The sequence below is a fragment of the Micromys minutus genome (assembly GCF_963924665.1).
Source record: "Micromys minutus genome assembly, chromosome: 16".
Lineage (NCBI taxonomy): Eukaryota > Metazoa > Chordata > Mammalia > Rodentia > Muridae > Micromys > Micromys minutus.
The window spans coordinates 39,352,848-39,369,829 of NC_137985.1; the positions used below are offsets into that span (position 1 = coordinate 39,352,848).

Here is a 16,982-nt window from a genome sequence, read left to right on the forward strand (position 1 = left end):
TACCAGACCCGAGTTGCCATGTTTAAATATCTTAGAAGTGTCCTTCCAAAGTTATTTTCTGTAATTTTTCTTTACTTTTCCCCTACATGATGCCTATGTATAGGGAGGACGAAGAGGCCCCTCTCGCCTCTGTCCCCTCTTGTCAGGATGCCTCTTTAGCTGCTTCCTACCCATAGTAGGCTGTGTGTAGTGAGCACACTTACTGTGGAAGCACTAGAAAAGAAAGAGGCCAACTCTGCAGGACAGGGAGGATTCCTAGAAGTTGGGTGAGTGTCTCAGGACCGTTTGTGCCGAGGCTTGCTCAGCCTGTAGTGTAGCACAGGGCAGAATTAGAAGAACTAAGGGGAAAAGGTTGCTTTGTTTGTTGAGACAGTGTTTCTCTGTAGAGCCCCAGGTGCCCTGGAACTTGCTCTGTAGACCAGGCTGGCCTTGAACTCAGAGATCAGCCTGCCTCTGCCTCCCGAGTGCTGGGATTACAGGTGAGCAGCACCACCGCCCAGCCAAGGGAAAGGTTTTCTAAGATTCAGAGTTTTGTCTGGGTGCAGCTTCAAACCGTCACGAGAATCGTGGCACACTGCTCTATTCTGGCAGCAGGTAGAACTTGAGAGTGATTTGCAGACTGTCAGCTGGTCACTGTCAGATTCTTTCTTCTCAGGTGCAGGCTTCATTTCAGGTCAATACCAAATAGTTCCAGTTCCTTTATCAAATCTGTCCTCCTTTTTCTAGCTGACCAACCACTGTTACTCCCCTCTCCTTCCTTCCGTGCACCACCATCACTGCCACTATCCCCCACCCACATTCTGTCGGCCTAGAAGACTTGAAACAGACTTACAACACTCCAGGTTTCAACTCAGAGCAGGCCTGCCTCAGTAGCCTTATCCCCAGTTTTTGTAAGTGACTCTTACCCTTTGGGGTCCTGTTTGTCAGTCACCTTTTCCCTGACCTTTAAATGAGGTTTTCTAGAAGCTTCACCTTTATTCCAGCCGTGCTTGATGAGTTGCCCTCCTTCCTGACATGTGCCCTTGCATTGTGACTTTGGGAACTGTAGACAGGATTACCTTCAGCAAAGCCCCATACATACAAGTGATGTGTGTGTGGGTCCCCAAATAGTGGTGCTGTGTCCCCGGAGCTCCCAACAGTGCTGCTGCCATTACTTCAGATCCCCTTGGGGCAGGATGTCTCTGTGTTACAGTTTCTGGAGGAACCCCACTGTCCTTAGGCTAGCACAAGTTGACTTGGGGCCTACTAGGTAAGCACACTTCTGTTTGTTCTGGCACTGAGAGGCCAAAGAAATGCTCTTAGAGCTGCTACTCTATGCTACTCTGTGCTTGGCGCTTCTGACTCAGGTCATCGGTTCCTTTTTACACTCACCCTGGGAAGTGCGTGTCAAGGTACCATTTTGGTAGGAGCTGCCCTGGCCTGACCTGGGATGCCTGTGAAACCATCAGTTTTCCTTTTCCTCTTTTCCTCCGCATCCCCTCTTTTTAAAGTCAGGGTCTCACTGCATGACCCAGGCTGGCCTTAAACTCATGATCCTCCAAGTCAGCATCCCTCGTGCCTATGTGGGTAAAGCACTGGCCATTCAACCCTGACAGCTTGTAAAAGTGGAGAAAGAGAAGTAGCTCCCCAAGTTAACCTGGCCTCCACACATGTGCCGTGGCACCCACACATCCTCAGGTACATTACACACATACTCGATAATCATAGAGAAATTTCACAGATCATTTACCACAGGTTTTGTGAAGAAATGATTCTAACGGTGTGCTTGCTGAACTGCAGGCAAGTGCAAAGCCTGCACCCATGTCTCCATGTTTGATGGTTCTCGACGCCCCTCCATCAAGCAGGCTAGTCTCTTGACATTTGACCTGTTGCTTCATAGAAGAGCAGCTGAACACAAGTTAGTGAGGCAGTGTTGTGGGTGCTGTGGGAACATGGGAAGGGGAAGGGCCTGTCTTCAGGAAGCATCTGTTCACAAGAGCTGTATCAGAAGTGGTGTGGAATGTGAGCTCACAAGAGCAGAACTCCGTATTTATTGGTGTTTCTTAAGGGTGAATGAGCAAAGTTTACTAGTATTAGTCTAGGAAACTTAGATGCCCTTGTACCTGTGTCTTCGTTGCCACCAGCCAGTAGGAAGCCAGCCGGGGCAGAGCACTGAGCACATACTATACCAGAAATTTCCTCCAAACGCTGCAAGTTTCAGAGCTAAGCCTGCCTTCTACTGCCTCTGTTCTCATTGTCTTCCCCTTGAGAAGTAAAAATGAGGTGGGTTTTCCTCCTGCAGTGTTGCAAGGGCTTAAGGTTATTGACTTCACAAGGAAAATACAATAGCACAGTCAGTTGAGATTACCAATTTAAACTCAGATTGGAAACCACATCCTCTTCTTTGAATGCAGTCAGCTTCCAGCCTTGCAGGGGTTAAGACAGCACCCCTTAGAGCCCTAAGGGGTGGGCAAACATGCTGTTTCTCATTTACTCTTAAACCTCAGTAAATGAGTAAGAATGAGTCAACATTGACAGATTCAACAGTTATGCAAGCTGGCCCAGAGTCCCCCAGGGTGCAGGGGCGTGCCCTGGATTCTTATTGTGCATTTTGTCCCTGACTTGTTTGGGTAGTCACTCTCCCCTCTGCACCCTCTGGGTTCTTGGAAGACATGGTCCCTGTATTATTTATAGATCCTTCTGTAAGCCTGGCTGTTCTCTAGCTCCTGAAATGCCAAAAGGGCGCCAAAGGTTGGTCAGTGGGTTAGTCTTCACAGCCAGCCAGACACTGGCGGCAGGTCTCATCTAAGGACTTTGAGTCCCAGGCTCAGCTCTTCCTGAACCAACTCCTTTACCTGTGGAGTCCTCGATGCTTATCACAGACCTCCCACTTGTGTCAGATTTTTGGAGCCCTGCAACAGCCTTCCTGTCAGATAAGGAACCTTAATGGCAAGGGAGGCTCCTGGCTGCCAGACTCTGTACTCTAGTGATGACAACCTGGAACCTGTCTTCCGCTTCCCTCGTTCTGGGCCCTTGTATTATTTCCTTTATACCTGTGTTAGCTTCCTGCCACTGGAACAAAGTACCCAAGAAAATGAACTTATGAGGTTTGTCTTGGCTCATGGTGTCAGAGGTCTCAGTTCTTTGTCCTTGTTGCTTTGGGGCCTGTGGTGAGAGACATATGGCAGTGTTGGACAAAGCTATACCTTATTCTAACTGGGAAACAGAAAGGAAGCCATTGGGGACCTAGCCCCCAAATCCGAGTCAAAGATATAACCCAGGGTCCTAACTTAACTTCTAAAATTTTTCTCATTTATATCTATTTTGTGTAGTGGGGATGGGGGGGGGGGGTTACATTGTAGAGTTTGTATGGAGAGGTCAGAGGACAACCTGCAAAAGTCTCTTCTCTCCTTCCACCCCATTGGTTCCAGGGATTGAACTCAGGCTTAGTGTAAGCATCTTTACCCACTGAGCCATCCTGTCACCCCAAGAGGTAGAAGGAGGGCGGGGGAGAGAGAGAGAGTTGCATGCAGCCCAGGAGAGTTGAGGGGTGTCAGTTCTCTTCTACCTATGTATGGGCCCTGGGGATTGAACTCGGGGTATCAGACTCGATGTCAGATGCCTTTACGGCTGAATCATCTCACCAACCCCAACCTAACTTCCTTTTATCAGGCTTTGCCTCCTAAAAGTTTCATTCTATCTTACTAGCGGCACATGCTGGTGACCAAGTCTCAACAGGAGCCTTTGGGCAGCAGCCAAGGTCCTCACGCAGCAGCTCCCTGGTCCCTCTCTACCCACTCGCAGCACAGTTTCTGAGTCGGGAATGCTTCATTTTCATCTGGTGTGTGTGGGGGGGTGATGTTTAAAGATCAAACACAGGGTCCTACACACTCTAAGCAAACATCCTGCTGTGACCTATGACCTCTGGTTAATAATCTTGTTTGTTTCTTCTAGACCAAAGGCTGCTACTCTGGAAACTAAAATTTGGGTAACTAACTTGTTTATTGTCCTGAGCTCTATCTATTAACAGCCTGCAGGGTAGGCTCCAGAAGCTCGGGTCCAGAAAGATAACTACCTTGCTCAAGTTCCCTCCCCTCCTTAGGAAGAAATGAAGCTAGGATCAGGCTCAGCTGGGCCCTCAGGAAAGCTGACCACCTGACTTGTCAAATGATAGCCTCTTATGACCTGGGGGTGTTTTCAGGCCGGTGAACATCTCTCAGGAAACCAGACTGGGACACAAGGAAAGCAGAGTCCACAAGACCTTTGAAAAGCCTGGCTGGGAGCTTAGGTTTGGAGAAACCTCATTTTCAGGTCTAAAAAAATCCAAAAGGGGAGAAAGAGAACTTACTGGGCAGGAAAACACACGGGAAGGCTGATCTGGAAGAGGGGGAAGGGAGGAAACCCTAACACCCAGGACTATGTTGTTAGTGAAGAGAGGCGCTTGCATCAAGCTTTGCCATCTGTCCTGATGGATCCCAGTCCTTAACAATCTCTGCACAAGGTCAGAGGCGGCTCAGCTTCAGCCCTGATGACCTAAGTTTGAGCCTCCAATGGAAGGAGAAAAACAACTCCTGAAAGTTGTCCTTCACCTCCACCTACATGTCATAGCATGTGTGTGCCCATGTGTACACAACTAATTCTTTAAATGTTTTACATCTCTGAGCAGGGATAGGGATGTAGCATTTCATATGTACAGCACATGTGCCACATACATATAACACACATGTATGAATACACTCAATTGCATATGCCATGCCATACACACATGCATACATTTAAAAAATAAAAACGGGATTTTCTTTACAGTGTAGTCTTCATAGGGTAGTAACTCGGGGTGGTTAGAAAGTGATCTAGGCAAGAAGAGACAATGGCCCTTGACGGAGAGCAGGCGGTCTGGAGGCTGAGTGCCCGCCCTGAACAAGCGCACTCTTGAGACTCACAGCTACTGTGGGACAAGGAAAAAGGAATCAAACCCGACATCAAGAGCTCACACCTGAAAGATAGAGAAGTGAGGTACCAAACAAGGGCTTTAAAGGGCTAGCAGGTTTCTGGGGAAGTTCGTGAGTTTGAAATTTAACATGTTTGGGTATCTGGTTAGATACCCAAGAAAAAAGTTGGATCTATAGATCTGGGACAAAAAAAAAAAAAAAAAGGCATTTCAGTAATTCTTTTTACATTGTGTGTGTGTGTGTGTGTGTGTGTGTGTGTGATCACATCTCTTACTAAGTGTGTTCTGAGGATACAACTCGGATCATCAGGATTGAAGACAAGTGCCTCTCTCCCCTGAGCATCTCGCTCATCCCATCCATTGCATTATTTCTGTATACACAAGCAGTGGGGTTGAAACCAGATGGTGTCAAAATAGGTGTGGGGAGTAAGGTCAGGCACAGCTGAGTGTAAGCACTTATGAAAGGTGAAGGTGCCACAGGCAACACCAGCAGAGAGTGGAAGAGACCTGGGATGGTACTAAGGCAAAGGCCAAGGCCATAGACATAGGCCAGAAGCCCCGGCAGCTCTAGACTTCTCCGTGAACAGAGAGATGGGAAAGAACAGGGTGGGTGTGGCCCAGCTCACACCCTCTAGGTGTGTTTTTTATTCTAGGGCAAGGAGTGTCTTAAACCCCTATTTGCTGTAGACTTGGTGTTGTCAGGCTGGCCCTAGTTCAGCTGGCTGAGCATTGGCAGTTGGGCAAATGTGGTCCCCTCTCAATCATTCTGTCTTACAAGGGGCTACATGGGAGTTGGTGTCACCCATCCCCTAGAGAAGCTCCAAGCCTGCTCACCCTGCTTCTCCTGCTCTGTTTCCTAGAATCTGTCATGGGGAACTGCATGGAGAGAAGTTCTCCTGGACAAGCAATGGACCTGCCGGATCACAACGGCCTTGGGTATCCAGCACGGCCTTTAGTCAGTGAGCACCTCAGGTCCCGGACCCTCCAGAGACACCACACCATCCAGAACAGCGATGATGCCTATGTATGTTGGCCCCTCCTGCTGCTTAGAGGTGGGATGGTGCCAATGTCAACCTGAAAGCAGTGTCCCCTTCTGCCGTCTTCTCAAGAGTCCATCCAGCCCTCTGCAAGCTACGGAGACTTTTTTTTTTTTGACTCCCTCTAACAGATCAGCCTTAACAGGAGAACCTTTCATCCATATGTTAGACTTAGGAATCAAATGATCTGATCAGACATCTGGGGTCTTGACCTCTTCCAGAAATCTAAATCCAGGCTTCAGTATATGAGCCCTCAATTTTTGGTCCATTCCTGGCAGCTGTTTTGCTGTCTTTGGCTTTTTAAGAATTGACCTGTCAGAGCAGGTCTTGGCAACTGGGATACATACACCCAGCCGTGGTGGCACCTATATGCCGTCAGGCAGCCATTTGTGGTTGTTCAAATGTGCATGTGTTAAAGTTACACAAAATTACAAATCTAGTTCTGCCGTAAACGACAGCTAGACCTCACATGTACAGAAACCAGAAGCCACCATGTTACACAGGGCTGGGGAGGAGGCAGGGGGCTCCTGAGAGTGGCACGTTGTCTGGCACTCATGCCTGTTGGTTCTTCTCTGCAGGTACAGCTGGATACCCTGCCAGGAATGAGCCTGGTGGCAGGCAAGGCACTGAGTTCTGCCCGGATGTCGGATGCAGTTCTTAGTCAGTCTTCACTCATGGGCAGCCAGCAGTTTCGGGATGAGGAAGATGAAGGTAAGGCCTTGCCCATGGGAAACAGTTCACTGGGTGAGATGCTGTGCACAGCGTCACTTCCCATGCATCCCTCTCGGTGTGCACGTGTTTGGGGCTCTGGCTTCTGTCAGCACAGGACATCACAGTCCAAGGTCAGTGCTGGAGCAGGATGCGCCTTCAGCTCTATTTCAGCGTCTCCTTAGAGGGCTTCGTATCCGAGTGGAACATTTATCTCTGTGTCTTCATAGAGCCAGGGTGGGAGACCATAGAGAGAGCCTGGTGATAGACAGTTCACCCTTGACCTAGGAAGTCTTCATCTGCGAAGACACAAGAGAGTAGTGTCCATGTCCTGGCTTGGGTCCTAAGGACGCTGGCTTCCTGAGGGTAGAGTTTATTAGTGTGATGCCCAGAAAAAAGTGGCCTGGCCTGGCTCCTGTAGCACTCGTTACTGTTGTCCTTCCCCCCAACCACAAGAAAAGGCTCCTGAAGGGTTTCTCATCTTCACCCCCATATGTCAGTTGTTCGTGAGGGTGGTGAAAGGGAGGGGCAGATAGTCAGGAAAGGCCTGCTGTGGCCTGAGACAGAGCCGACAAGTACCTCCTCAGTCTCCTCTCTCCTGTCCCACCACCTCACATGTTCTTTTTGATCTTGCAGAATATGGGGTGAGCCTGGGCCATGAACACCCAGGTCCGGGTGATGGAGGCCAGCGTCTAAACTCCCGCTACCCAGCTACGTGTGTTACAGACATCATGCTCAGCCACAAACACCCAGAGGTCTCGTTCAGCATGGAACAGGCTGGCGTGTAGCAGGATGTGGAGAGTGAGTACCAGCCCCTGCACCCCTTGATGTGTGCGACCCTCCCGGTCTGCCTGCTTCTGCATTAAGTACTGTGTTAGCTTTGAGGCGGACTGAGGTCTTTATTATGGAGAAAACATACACGGCCCACCTCATGTCATAGATGCTGTGGCTCTTATGAGATCCAGTAAGCTACGGCTGCAAAGGACAAAGGCCAGTGACCTTTGGCCAGCACACTAAAGGATCTTTACACTCCATCCAGAAGAGTGAAGCCAGAAAAGGGACAAAGGCAGATCCAGTTGGACTCTTTCATTGGTTGTTTGGTTTTGGCATTTTGGTGCTGGGCATAGAACCCGGGGCTATGCAAGCTCTCAACCACAAGCCCTAGCCCCAGCCAGCATACGTTTTAGGGGGTAAGCCAAGAATATGTCGTCCAAGGCCCATGCTGCAAAGGCTCCCTGGCCTTGTTGGCCTAGCAGAGGTCACGTGGATGGTGAGTAATAGAGGTTCTGTCTCAGCATGGCAAGGCTTATACAGTGACACCAAAAGAAAGACTTCAGTGAGGGCCTGGGCACCTGGGGTTCGCTGACAGCAAGGAGTGGACACTCAGGGCCTTGGGTCCCAGCCCCATCAGAACGGGTGGGGAGAGAGGTTGAAGTCACGTCCCTCCCTTCAAGATGGTCCTGTCTGCTTCACAGGTCTGAGTACAGCCCCAGGAGGAGGCTGAGTCTAGACCAGTAGACCAACAGTGTCCAGCAGCGTCACACCACTCTTCCATCTGTGTCTCCGCCAGAACAGTGCAGCTCCTTCCCCCACACTGGGCACCAGTAGGCCGTCGCTTGGGTTGTGAGGGACTTTTGCCATGTTAGCTTGTATGACCAAGGCACCAAGGAAATAAACAGGAATTCCATGTCCTCCATCTTTCATGAGCCAGCATCTGCTGTGCTTGAGTTGAGTTCTGCTGTTTGGGGGTTTGCTTGTGTTTTGTTTTGGGAATTTCCTTTGGAGATAATTTATTCTCTTTGCCTAGCCCACCCCTTCCCCTTTGAGTACGCGCTCTCTTTCTCTCTCTGTTTTTTTTTTTTTTTTTTTTTTTCTTTCTTCTTCTCCCATTTCTGAGGTAGAGGAACCAGGGGTTAGTATTCAGGGGCTGAACCTCAGGACCCTCCCCTCCACAGCCTGTCCCAGACCAGCCTCTCTTCCTCTGCTCTGGTCAGCCAGGAACAAATGCTAGACCAGAGCTTGGTGGCCAAGAAAGGGAGAGGACAGGGCAGCGGCCCTGCCTTTGGAGAATGGAAGAGAAGAAGAAACCCAAACTTGGAACGGGCACAGTCTCCTGCTGGCCTCTACTAGAATCTCGTCTGGCCCAGCAGAATCCCATCAGATTCCAGCACAGGCTGAATGGCTGCTGCTGTCAGGGTGTGTGTTCAGTGCCCCTCCAGTCACCGGCTGGGTCCCCCTCATGAGTGAATACCCAGGAACAGCGCACCATGCTGTTTGTGTGGCCTCCAGTCTTGTTCTCTCCTGCGCTGTAAAAAGGACCATTGGTCCATTCATGTGTGCATATCTATGAGTGCGTACATGCCCTTCCCTCGTGGCCTCTTTGTCACAGACAATAATCGGAGGTTGCATGGGGTTCCTTAACCTTTTCCTCTCCCCAGCATCCCTGAGCCCTTCATTTTAATTCTTGATCATGTAGGAATTGCTTTTGGTAAATGTTGATATTATTGTTATTATTGTTATTATTAATAAAGACAAAAGGTATTTTTTTGTTTGTTTGTTTCAAAGAGAAATGTTTAACCAGATTCTGTGCTATTGAACTGTGGCTTGCACCTTCTGTTTGAAATGTTTCCTTGGCATTGGCATCGTGAGCCACTCTCCTGTGCCAGCGACGGATGCAGTGGCCTCCCTTCCCCAACTGAGCAGCGCATATGCAGTAGCTACTGTTCATGTTATTTCCCTTCTCTCTGCAGTCAGAAACCAAAGTCTGGGGCCAAACAAGGCCTGGCTTCTCTTCTGGTCTTCAAAACCAGAGAGGGACGGTCCCTGCTCTGACTTCCAGCCCTCGTTTCTGAGAGCCAGGGGCCAACAACCTCTAAATACGCACAGAAGAAAGCCCTTGCCTACCATAGCATCCGGATGTTACCAGCAGGGTCCCCACCCAGCTTATCTTTCCCCACTGACCCTGAAGGCTTGCTCCGTAGCCCACTGTCCCGTGAACAGGTTTGTTTTCAGTGTGAGAGCTTGGCTGGGGCCTGTTCATGGTCCCGTACCCTCTAATCGCCCCTCTTCAGGTGTCACCAATCACTAGCTAGAAGCCTGACTTTCAAGAATGCTTGACAAGCCATTGTTGGCTTCCAACCCTAGTCCAACTCTGATGCTCCAGCCCTGCCCTGCTGCTCCCCACACCTGGCCTGACCTGTTTACATGGTACTGGACTGATGGAAGAGCAGACACCACCCTCCAGAGCCACCCAGATGAAAGCCAGTGAGCCTATTAACCGTGCCATCTTGCGAACTATTTTCAAGATCACCATTGCTTTATATTGTAGTAACCAATATGTGCAGTATATGTTGAATGTATATGAATCTACTTTGCTATTTCTGGTCCTTGAAAATGTAAGAAGTATTTTTTCCTTTCTCATTTCTGTTGAGCTAAATAATAATAATAATAATAATAATAATAATAATAATAATCTCCAGATTCAAGTTGCTAAGAGCTTTTGTCCTTGTTTGTGTGGGACATTTACAACTTAGTAACTTGGTTGGACTATAGGAGGTTGTGAAAATAAAAACCTGATTATGTTCTAACGATGATATGTTTGTTTGCCTTACAGTTCAGAGTCTAGTTGGGAGAATCACATGGGGTAGGGGTGGAGGTGACGCAGGTGTCTGGAGAAGTCCCCAGGCTTAGGGTGGGGCTTTGAGCAGCACATTCTCACCTTGCCTCTTGGCTTCTGAGCCTGGCAAGCCAGACTCACACTGTCCAACACCCGTGTGGACTCTAACCCCTCAGAAGGGACACATTTATGTTTGCAGAGTTGGGTGAGAAATGGATTCCATGGAGTCCTCAGAAGGAGAACTTTGAATTGGCCCTGGCTGGAACTTTTATGGGGTGACCTCCGTCAGCTATAGGACAGAAGGGCTTTTCCTATTGTTTTCCTGTATCTGTTCCTGGATTCTAGGTAGAGCACAGTTTTCTAACAGGGCCTCAGGCACTGCTGAGAGAGCTGAAGTCTTGTGAGAAGAAAGATCAATGATTTGGGGAATACTGAGCTTTGTAGAAAGAGTAATGGAGTAATCAAGAACACCAACTTCCTGCAACTCACACCACATAGAACTCCAATGCCACGGGCTCCGACACGCTTCCCAGGCACGTGTGTACAGATAACTCATACACATACAAAACTCCTTATGGGGCAGGGACATGTAGGAAAGCCTTTGAGGCTAGAGTTGCAATGCTGCTCAGAGCAGAAGGTGCCTTCTCAGGTGAGACCCTGGAAGTCCTGAAGGTGTATATACTGCACAGAGGTAAGCTGGCTTGGAACCAGGGATGGACCCTAAGGGCTCCCTAAAGGTCAGTACACCTTTTGCGGCTGCTATGTCTTCAGTCTTTGGCCAGAGGTAGGGTGGGTACTCAGAGGCAGCCAGACTCACTCTAGGATCTAAACCTGGACATCTCTGCCCTCCAGGAAGGAGAGACGTCCTAACTTTGTGCTGGGGTCACCCACTCAACCACAAAGACCTTAGTCTCCTGAGCAGGAGGCAGGAACATCATTCAGGCCTGGTGACACTGTCCTCACAGTAATAGGACTTTCAGACAGGAAACACTGGGGATCCAGTCTGCTTAGGGAGATTCTCCCCAGACCCAGCTCCCCATCCCTGCTAGCACTGTTCCTTATCAGACACATATTCCCAGAAGGGGCAAAACACTTTCGAAGGCCTGTGCCTTTCTGTGACCCTTTGCAGTCTGAGAAGCTTTAGTGTACCAATGTCATTCATCCGGTAAATGTTTAGTATCTCTGGTGCCAAGCCCACCAAAGGACAGAGTCCTTGCACTGCCCTGTGCAGATAGATGATCTGCTATGTTGAGACAGAAGTTGTGAAATGGTTCATTCACTGCTGCCGAAGCTGCCAGCACTCCAGAGACTGTCGGGATCCCAGGCCAGTGCTTGCTGGCCCAATCCATGAGTCACCTTGGACATTTCCAAGATTAGAGAATGAGGGAAGTGAGAGAAACACCAGCGATAGGCACTGTCTTCACTCCCTGGACCAGTTTTAGTCACCCAACACCTCTAGCAGTGGCCAACCCCAGTCTCAATCTGTGATGAACCTAATAAAGTGACAATCACTAGCAATTAAGTAGGGGGTGGGGGGAATGAGCGCAGTAGACAGGGCATACACCTATAAGCTCAGCAGAGAAAGCTAAGGCAGGAGGATTACCCCAAGTTTGAGAGCAGCCTGAACTTCACATCTAGACAGGACCACACTTACTGCTCAGTTAGGTTGTCTCAGAGCTCTCTACCCTGACGTCATGGATTCCAGTCCCCAAGCCATGTCCCTGAAGAGACCATCAGAGAACTAGAGACCAGACACAACCCCTAGCCCTATGGGCAGCATCTCAAAGCTGAGGAGCAAGAATGTTCTTAGCAGCTCTGAGCTGCCATTTTCTGACAGACAAGCTATCAAGGGGAAAACCTGGCGTGCATCCCTAAAGGATTGTCTCAGGTTTACTGAAAGTGAGTTGAGGACCACAGACTGAGCAAGTGCTAAGTTCCATTAGGATTAGCCACCACGATTTCAATAATGAGCCAAAGAAAAAGGTAGGGCCGTGGGAAGCAGCCTGGAGGCCAGCATATAAGCTGCTCAGACTCCCCCTCCCCCCAAAAGATCTAGAAAGCTGCTCCTGTGGGGGCAGCCTCCATTTTTCTCTCAATGAGGCCACCTTCCTCTGCATGCTCCCACGGGCCTCCCGGACTGGTTTCAACCTGGAAAAGATGTCCTGCACCTCAGTGCCTGCAAGCCAAGCACCTGCCTCACCCCATTTTTGCTACCAGCAGCTGGGATCACACAGGCCATGGCCTAGTACTGGGAATGTGTCTTTGTCAGTGGCGTCAGGAGTCTGGGACACAGAACACTTGCCACTTGCTGTTGGTTACCTTGCAACAGTTTTGCTTGAAATGTGTTCAGATTTCATGGTTAACACAAGACAAATGCAGCTCTGGGGTTCTGAAGCTCAAGTCATGGCTAAAAGAATGGGATCTTCAGAGTGGTGTTCTGTCTGAAAACTGCCAGCATTAGTGGATGGGCAGCCAGTACCACCCACTTGGCACATCTGCACATATTGCTCAGTCTCTATTTCTGTTCTCCAGTTTCTCCTTGGCCCCCTGCCTCCTCTTGTATATGGAGGGACCCTTGCTATTACTGTGCCCTCTGGATATCCCAGGTTACCCTTCAGTTCAAGTCCCTTAATCACATTCACCATGTTAAACAACAGACACAGGTTCCTGGCCTTAGGAAGTGCATACACATCTTTTCCACCCTGTCATGCTACTTCCCACAGTGACCGGGATCATAAGGAAGGCATGGCATGTTCTGTCATTATCGGTCCTTAGCAGATAAGAGACCCAGGGGTGGAGAGGTGATGTAACTCCCGGTCACCTAGAGAGTAAGTTGCGGGGCCCAGGTTCAAACCAAGGTTCTCTCTGGTTGCAAAGCTTCCGAGGATGGGAGCAGCCTGGATCCTAGCCACTCCCTGGGCTGGCAGACAGACTCCAAACTGGTTTCTAGGGAGTTGGGGAGTTTCCTAGGGAGATGGGCAGAGTACATTCCTGCCCTGGGTCCCAGATGCAGAGACAAGGCTCAAGGTCCAACCTTGCCTCTAAGGCTGAGAGATGAAGGACACAGCAAATTCCTTCCATTCTCCTCAGGCCCTTATCTAGAAGGAAGTTCACAGGAGAGCCTCAAATAGATAGTCTCAAAAGTTTCTTCTAGCTTGAAAACTCAGTTTCCATGATGGGGTTGTTATAGATGATCTGTGGGTTGTTTTTTGTTTGTATTATTTTTTTAGATTGTCTCATGTAGCACAGACTGACCTCAAACTTGCTATATGACCAAGATTGTGGTTTTGAACCCTCAATCCTTTGACCTCCCAAGTGCAAGGATTGAAGACACAGGCCACTATACTCAGCCCACCCTACCCAGCTCTCCCATCCTGGGGAGTGAGCTTAGGCCCTCCCCACTCTGGGAAGACATTTCATCCCTGAACCACGTGACCCCTTTTAGTGGTCATGGTATATGGTGAGGTTGTCTTTGGAAGGGAGGCTGAGTAACAACATCTACACATAACAAAAACATTGGCAACTGGGACTGGAGAGATGGCTCAGTGGTTAAGAGCACTGGCTGCTCTTCCAGAGGTCCTGAGTTCAATTCCCAGCAACCACATGATGGCTCACAACCATCTGTAAAGGAATCTGATTCCATCTTCTGGTGTGCATGAAAACAGAGCAAATGGATCTTTAAAAAGAAAAGCAAACATTGGCAACTCTAAGGTCTGTCTAGATTTAAAAAAAAATCAATAAGAGACTCATTGACTAGCATGTGCAATGCCTTGGTTTCCGTCACACACACTCACACACACACGCACTCACACACACACTACTTGGCACATTCTAGCATTTAGAAGGATGGGGCAGGATTATCTTGAGTTGCAGTTAGGCCTGAGCTACACAGAAAGACCTTGACTCCAAAAGGGAGGGGTGGAGGGAGGGAGGGAAAAAGGGAAAGACAATTCCATGTTGGCCTCTGTCATTTCTTCTGAAGCGTCAGAGGGGTCTTCACCCTCAGCCTGGGGACCTGAGCCCCTCTGCAGTTTACCCAGGCACCTCAGTTGTTCTTGGATTTAGGGTTGGGAGGCTGGGGATGTGGGAACCAGGGTGAGGTAAAAGGGGAAACCCCTTGTAATGGAATGCAAGATGTGAGTGCAAGAGCCCCAAATTCCTCACTCCTACCCTGCTCAGGGCACTCCATGAGACTATCTTAAAGAAGAAATACACCACAGGACAGTGCAACTGCCTTACCCCCTGGGGACCCCTGGCGTCTGCAGCCACTCCCTGCTGCCCCCACCTGAACCCTTGATCCCAGCTCTGCAGCCCCCGCAGCTTCCTGTTTGCCCACTCTTGTTTGCCCAGCCTCAGGAACAGAGCTGACCCTTGAACTCCAAGTTCCACATCGCCAGCAAATGTGAGCAGTGACAGGGCCAGGCCGAGCTTATCAGTCTCTCAGCACAGCCCCTGCCCACACACATATATAGGTCAGGGAGGAAGACCTGGGCACCCAGACTGTTGGAGAGCTCCAGGGAGGTAAGTGCCGCCACCTGCCCTAGGCCGTTCCAGCTCCCTAGTAGTGCCTCCCAGTTGATGCTCCACTGTCCAAATCAATACCACGGATATCTGGGATCTTTTCCCACTCTCGACAATTCTTCCACTGGCGTGAATGTGTGTGGAGCCTCTCCATGACAGTGCCTCCCCTCAGCCCAGCAATTCTTTTTCTTCAGGTCACCCACACCCTTCAGGATGAAAGTTACGGTGCTGGCTGTGGCCCTGGTCTTCCTTACAGGTAGGTGCCTCTTGGCCTCTGTGGACTACCTCCCTGGGCACAGAGAACAGAATTCCTACTGCTCTCCTCCCTGACTCCAAGTCTGACGTTTCAGCTCAGGCCCCAGCGCCAGAGCTGACCTAACATGGGTCTCCCCTCCATCCCCAGGGAGCCAGGCTCGGCACTTCTGGCAGCAGGATGAACCCCAGTCTCAGTGGGACAGAGTGAAGGATTTCGCCACTGTGTATGTGGATGCAGTCAAAGACAGCGGCAGAGAATATGTGTCCCAGTTTGAATCCTCCACCTTGGGCAAACAGATCAAGTAAGGAAGGACCTAGCGTGGGTCCTGGAGCAGGGCAAAGGCTGCCCATCCAGGGAGGGCAGAGGGACCTGTGAGAAGATCCTGTAACTGAGCTGGTCAGACATTTCACCTACTTTCTACCACCTAGGCACCATGTTAGGTTCTGGCGGAGGACTAGGGATGGGAGTTGGGTAACCAGCCTATGAGTGCAAAATCCCTTTTTATCGCCAACCCCCAGTACTGATCAGACAGCACAAAAACAAAAACAAAACACAAACAAACAAAAAAAACGGGACTGGCCTTGCAAATGGCACCAACCACATCTGTGTTCTTGGTGTCTCGTGCCAAGTATACATACAGAGGGTTATGAAGGGAGGGAGGGAGTTAGAGGGTTGCATGTTCTGGGAAACTAGGACCATAGCAACTGCACATCTGGGGACAAGTGGCACCCAAGCCCGACCCCAGGTATCACGTGTATAGACCTGCAGACCAGGAGCAGTGCAGGATGCCTGAGGCCATCTCTCAGCCACTCTCTCCCCCTCCAGCCTGAATCTCCTGGACAGCTGGGACACTCTGGGTTCATCCCTTGGTCGCCTGCAGGAACAGCTGGGCCCAGTGACTCAGGAGTTCTGGGATAATCTGGAGAAAGAAACAGACTGGCTGAGACAGGAGATGAACAAGGACCTGGAGGAAGTGAATCAGAAGGTGAAACCCTTCCTGGAGACATTCAAGAAGAACTGGAACGAGGAGGTGGCGCTCTACCGCCAGAAGGTGGAGCCTCTGGGTAGCGAGCTGCAGAACAAGGCGCGCCAGCAGCTGCAGGAACTGCGGGAGAAGCTGACCCCTCTGGCTGAGGATCTTCGCGACCGCCTGCGCGTGCACGCCGACGCGCTGCGCACTCATCTTGAGCCCTACAGCGAACAGATGCGCGAGCGCCTGGCCCAGCGCCTGGCCGAGCTCAAAAACAACCCTACCCTGACTCAGTACCACACCAAGGCCAGCAACCACCTGAAGACACTTGGCCAGAAAGCCAAACCCGCGCTGGAGGACCTGCGCCAGGGCCTGATGCCCCTGCTGGAGAGCATGAAGACCAGAATCATGAGTATGGTCGATGAGGCCAGCAAGAGGCTGACCGCCTAGTGAGGCTCCGGTCTCCACTCCTCACCCCTGCCTTGGCTTTCTTACAATAAACCTTTCCAAAGTGGCATGGCTTCTTTCTTTGGGTGACACAGGGAGGGCGCTAAGGAGACATCAAGGGACGTGGGAACATGCTGCTGCACTGAGAATTCTTTTTTGCACGGGACTCAGATCTTCAGGCTCACTGGAGCTGAGCAACCGGCTGGTTTAGTGTATAGACAGAATCCCTTCCTAAGAAGGCTCAGAGGGAAATGGATGGCCAGGCAAAGCAACAAGGAGCCCCAAAGGGGCCCCACAGAGGCTCAGGTTGGGAGTGACTGGGAAGGACTGGCTTGGAGAGGAGTGGTTTTTTTGTTGTGTGTGTGTGTGTGTGTGTGTGTGTGTGTGTGTGTGTGTGTGTGTGTGCTAGTAGGGTTTGGGGGAGCGGGGAGTCCACGTGGTGGTAGAGGTTCCGGCTGGAAGGAGTTCATGTGGTAGAGGATGGGAGCTTCTTCCACTCT

General features: G+C 50.2%; 2 protein-coding genes across 3 annotated transcripts in view; both read left to right on the top strand.

Annotated features, from left to right (window-relative positions):
* The window catches only part of SIK3 (SIK family kinase 3), a 197,806-nt gene extending 187,565 nt beyond the window's left edge, over nucleotides 1-10,241 (top strand). For both annotated transcript variants that reach the window (XM_080930375.1, XM_080930376.1), the window contains 4 exons: nucleotides 5,788-5,951; nucleotides 6,543-6,675; nucleotides 7,309-7,473; nucleotides 8,148-10,241. In XM_080930375.1, coding sequence (XP_080786501.1) covers nucleotides 5,788-5,951; nucleotides 6,543-6,675; nucleotides 7,309-7,460 — 449 coding nt within the window. In that variant the 3' untranslated portion in view covers nucleotides 7,461-7,473; nucleotides 8,148-10,241. The remainder of the gene's footprint in view (nucleotides 1-5,787; nucleotides 5,952-6,542; nucleotides 6,676-7,308; nucleotides 7,474-8,147) is intronic.
* Nucleotides 10,242-15,022: 4,781 nt separating this feature from the next.
* Nucleotides 15,023-16,485, top strand: APOA1 (apolipoprotein A1; the record flags this gene model as incomplete). The annotated part of the gene is made up of 3 exons (XM_080930587.1): nucleotides 15,023-15,065; nucleotides 15,213-15,366; nucleotides 15,891-16,485. 3 exons carry the CDS (start codon nucleotides 15,023-15,025, stop codon nucleotides 16,483-16,485), a joined length of 792 nt encoding a protein of 263 aa, XP_080786713.1.
* Between the last annotated feature and the right edge of the window lie 497 nt (nucleotides 16,486-16,982).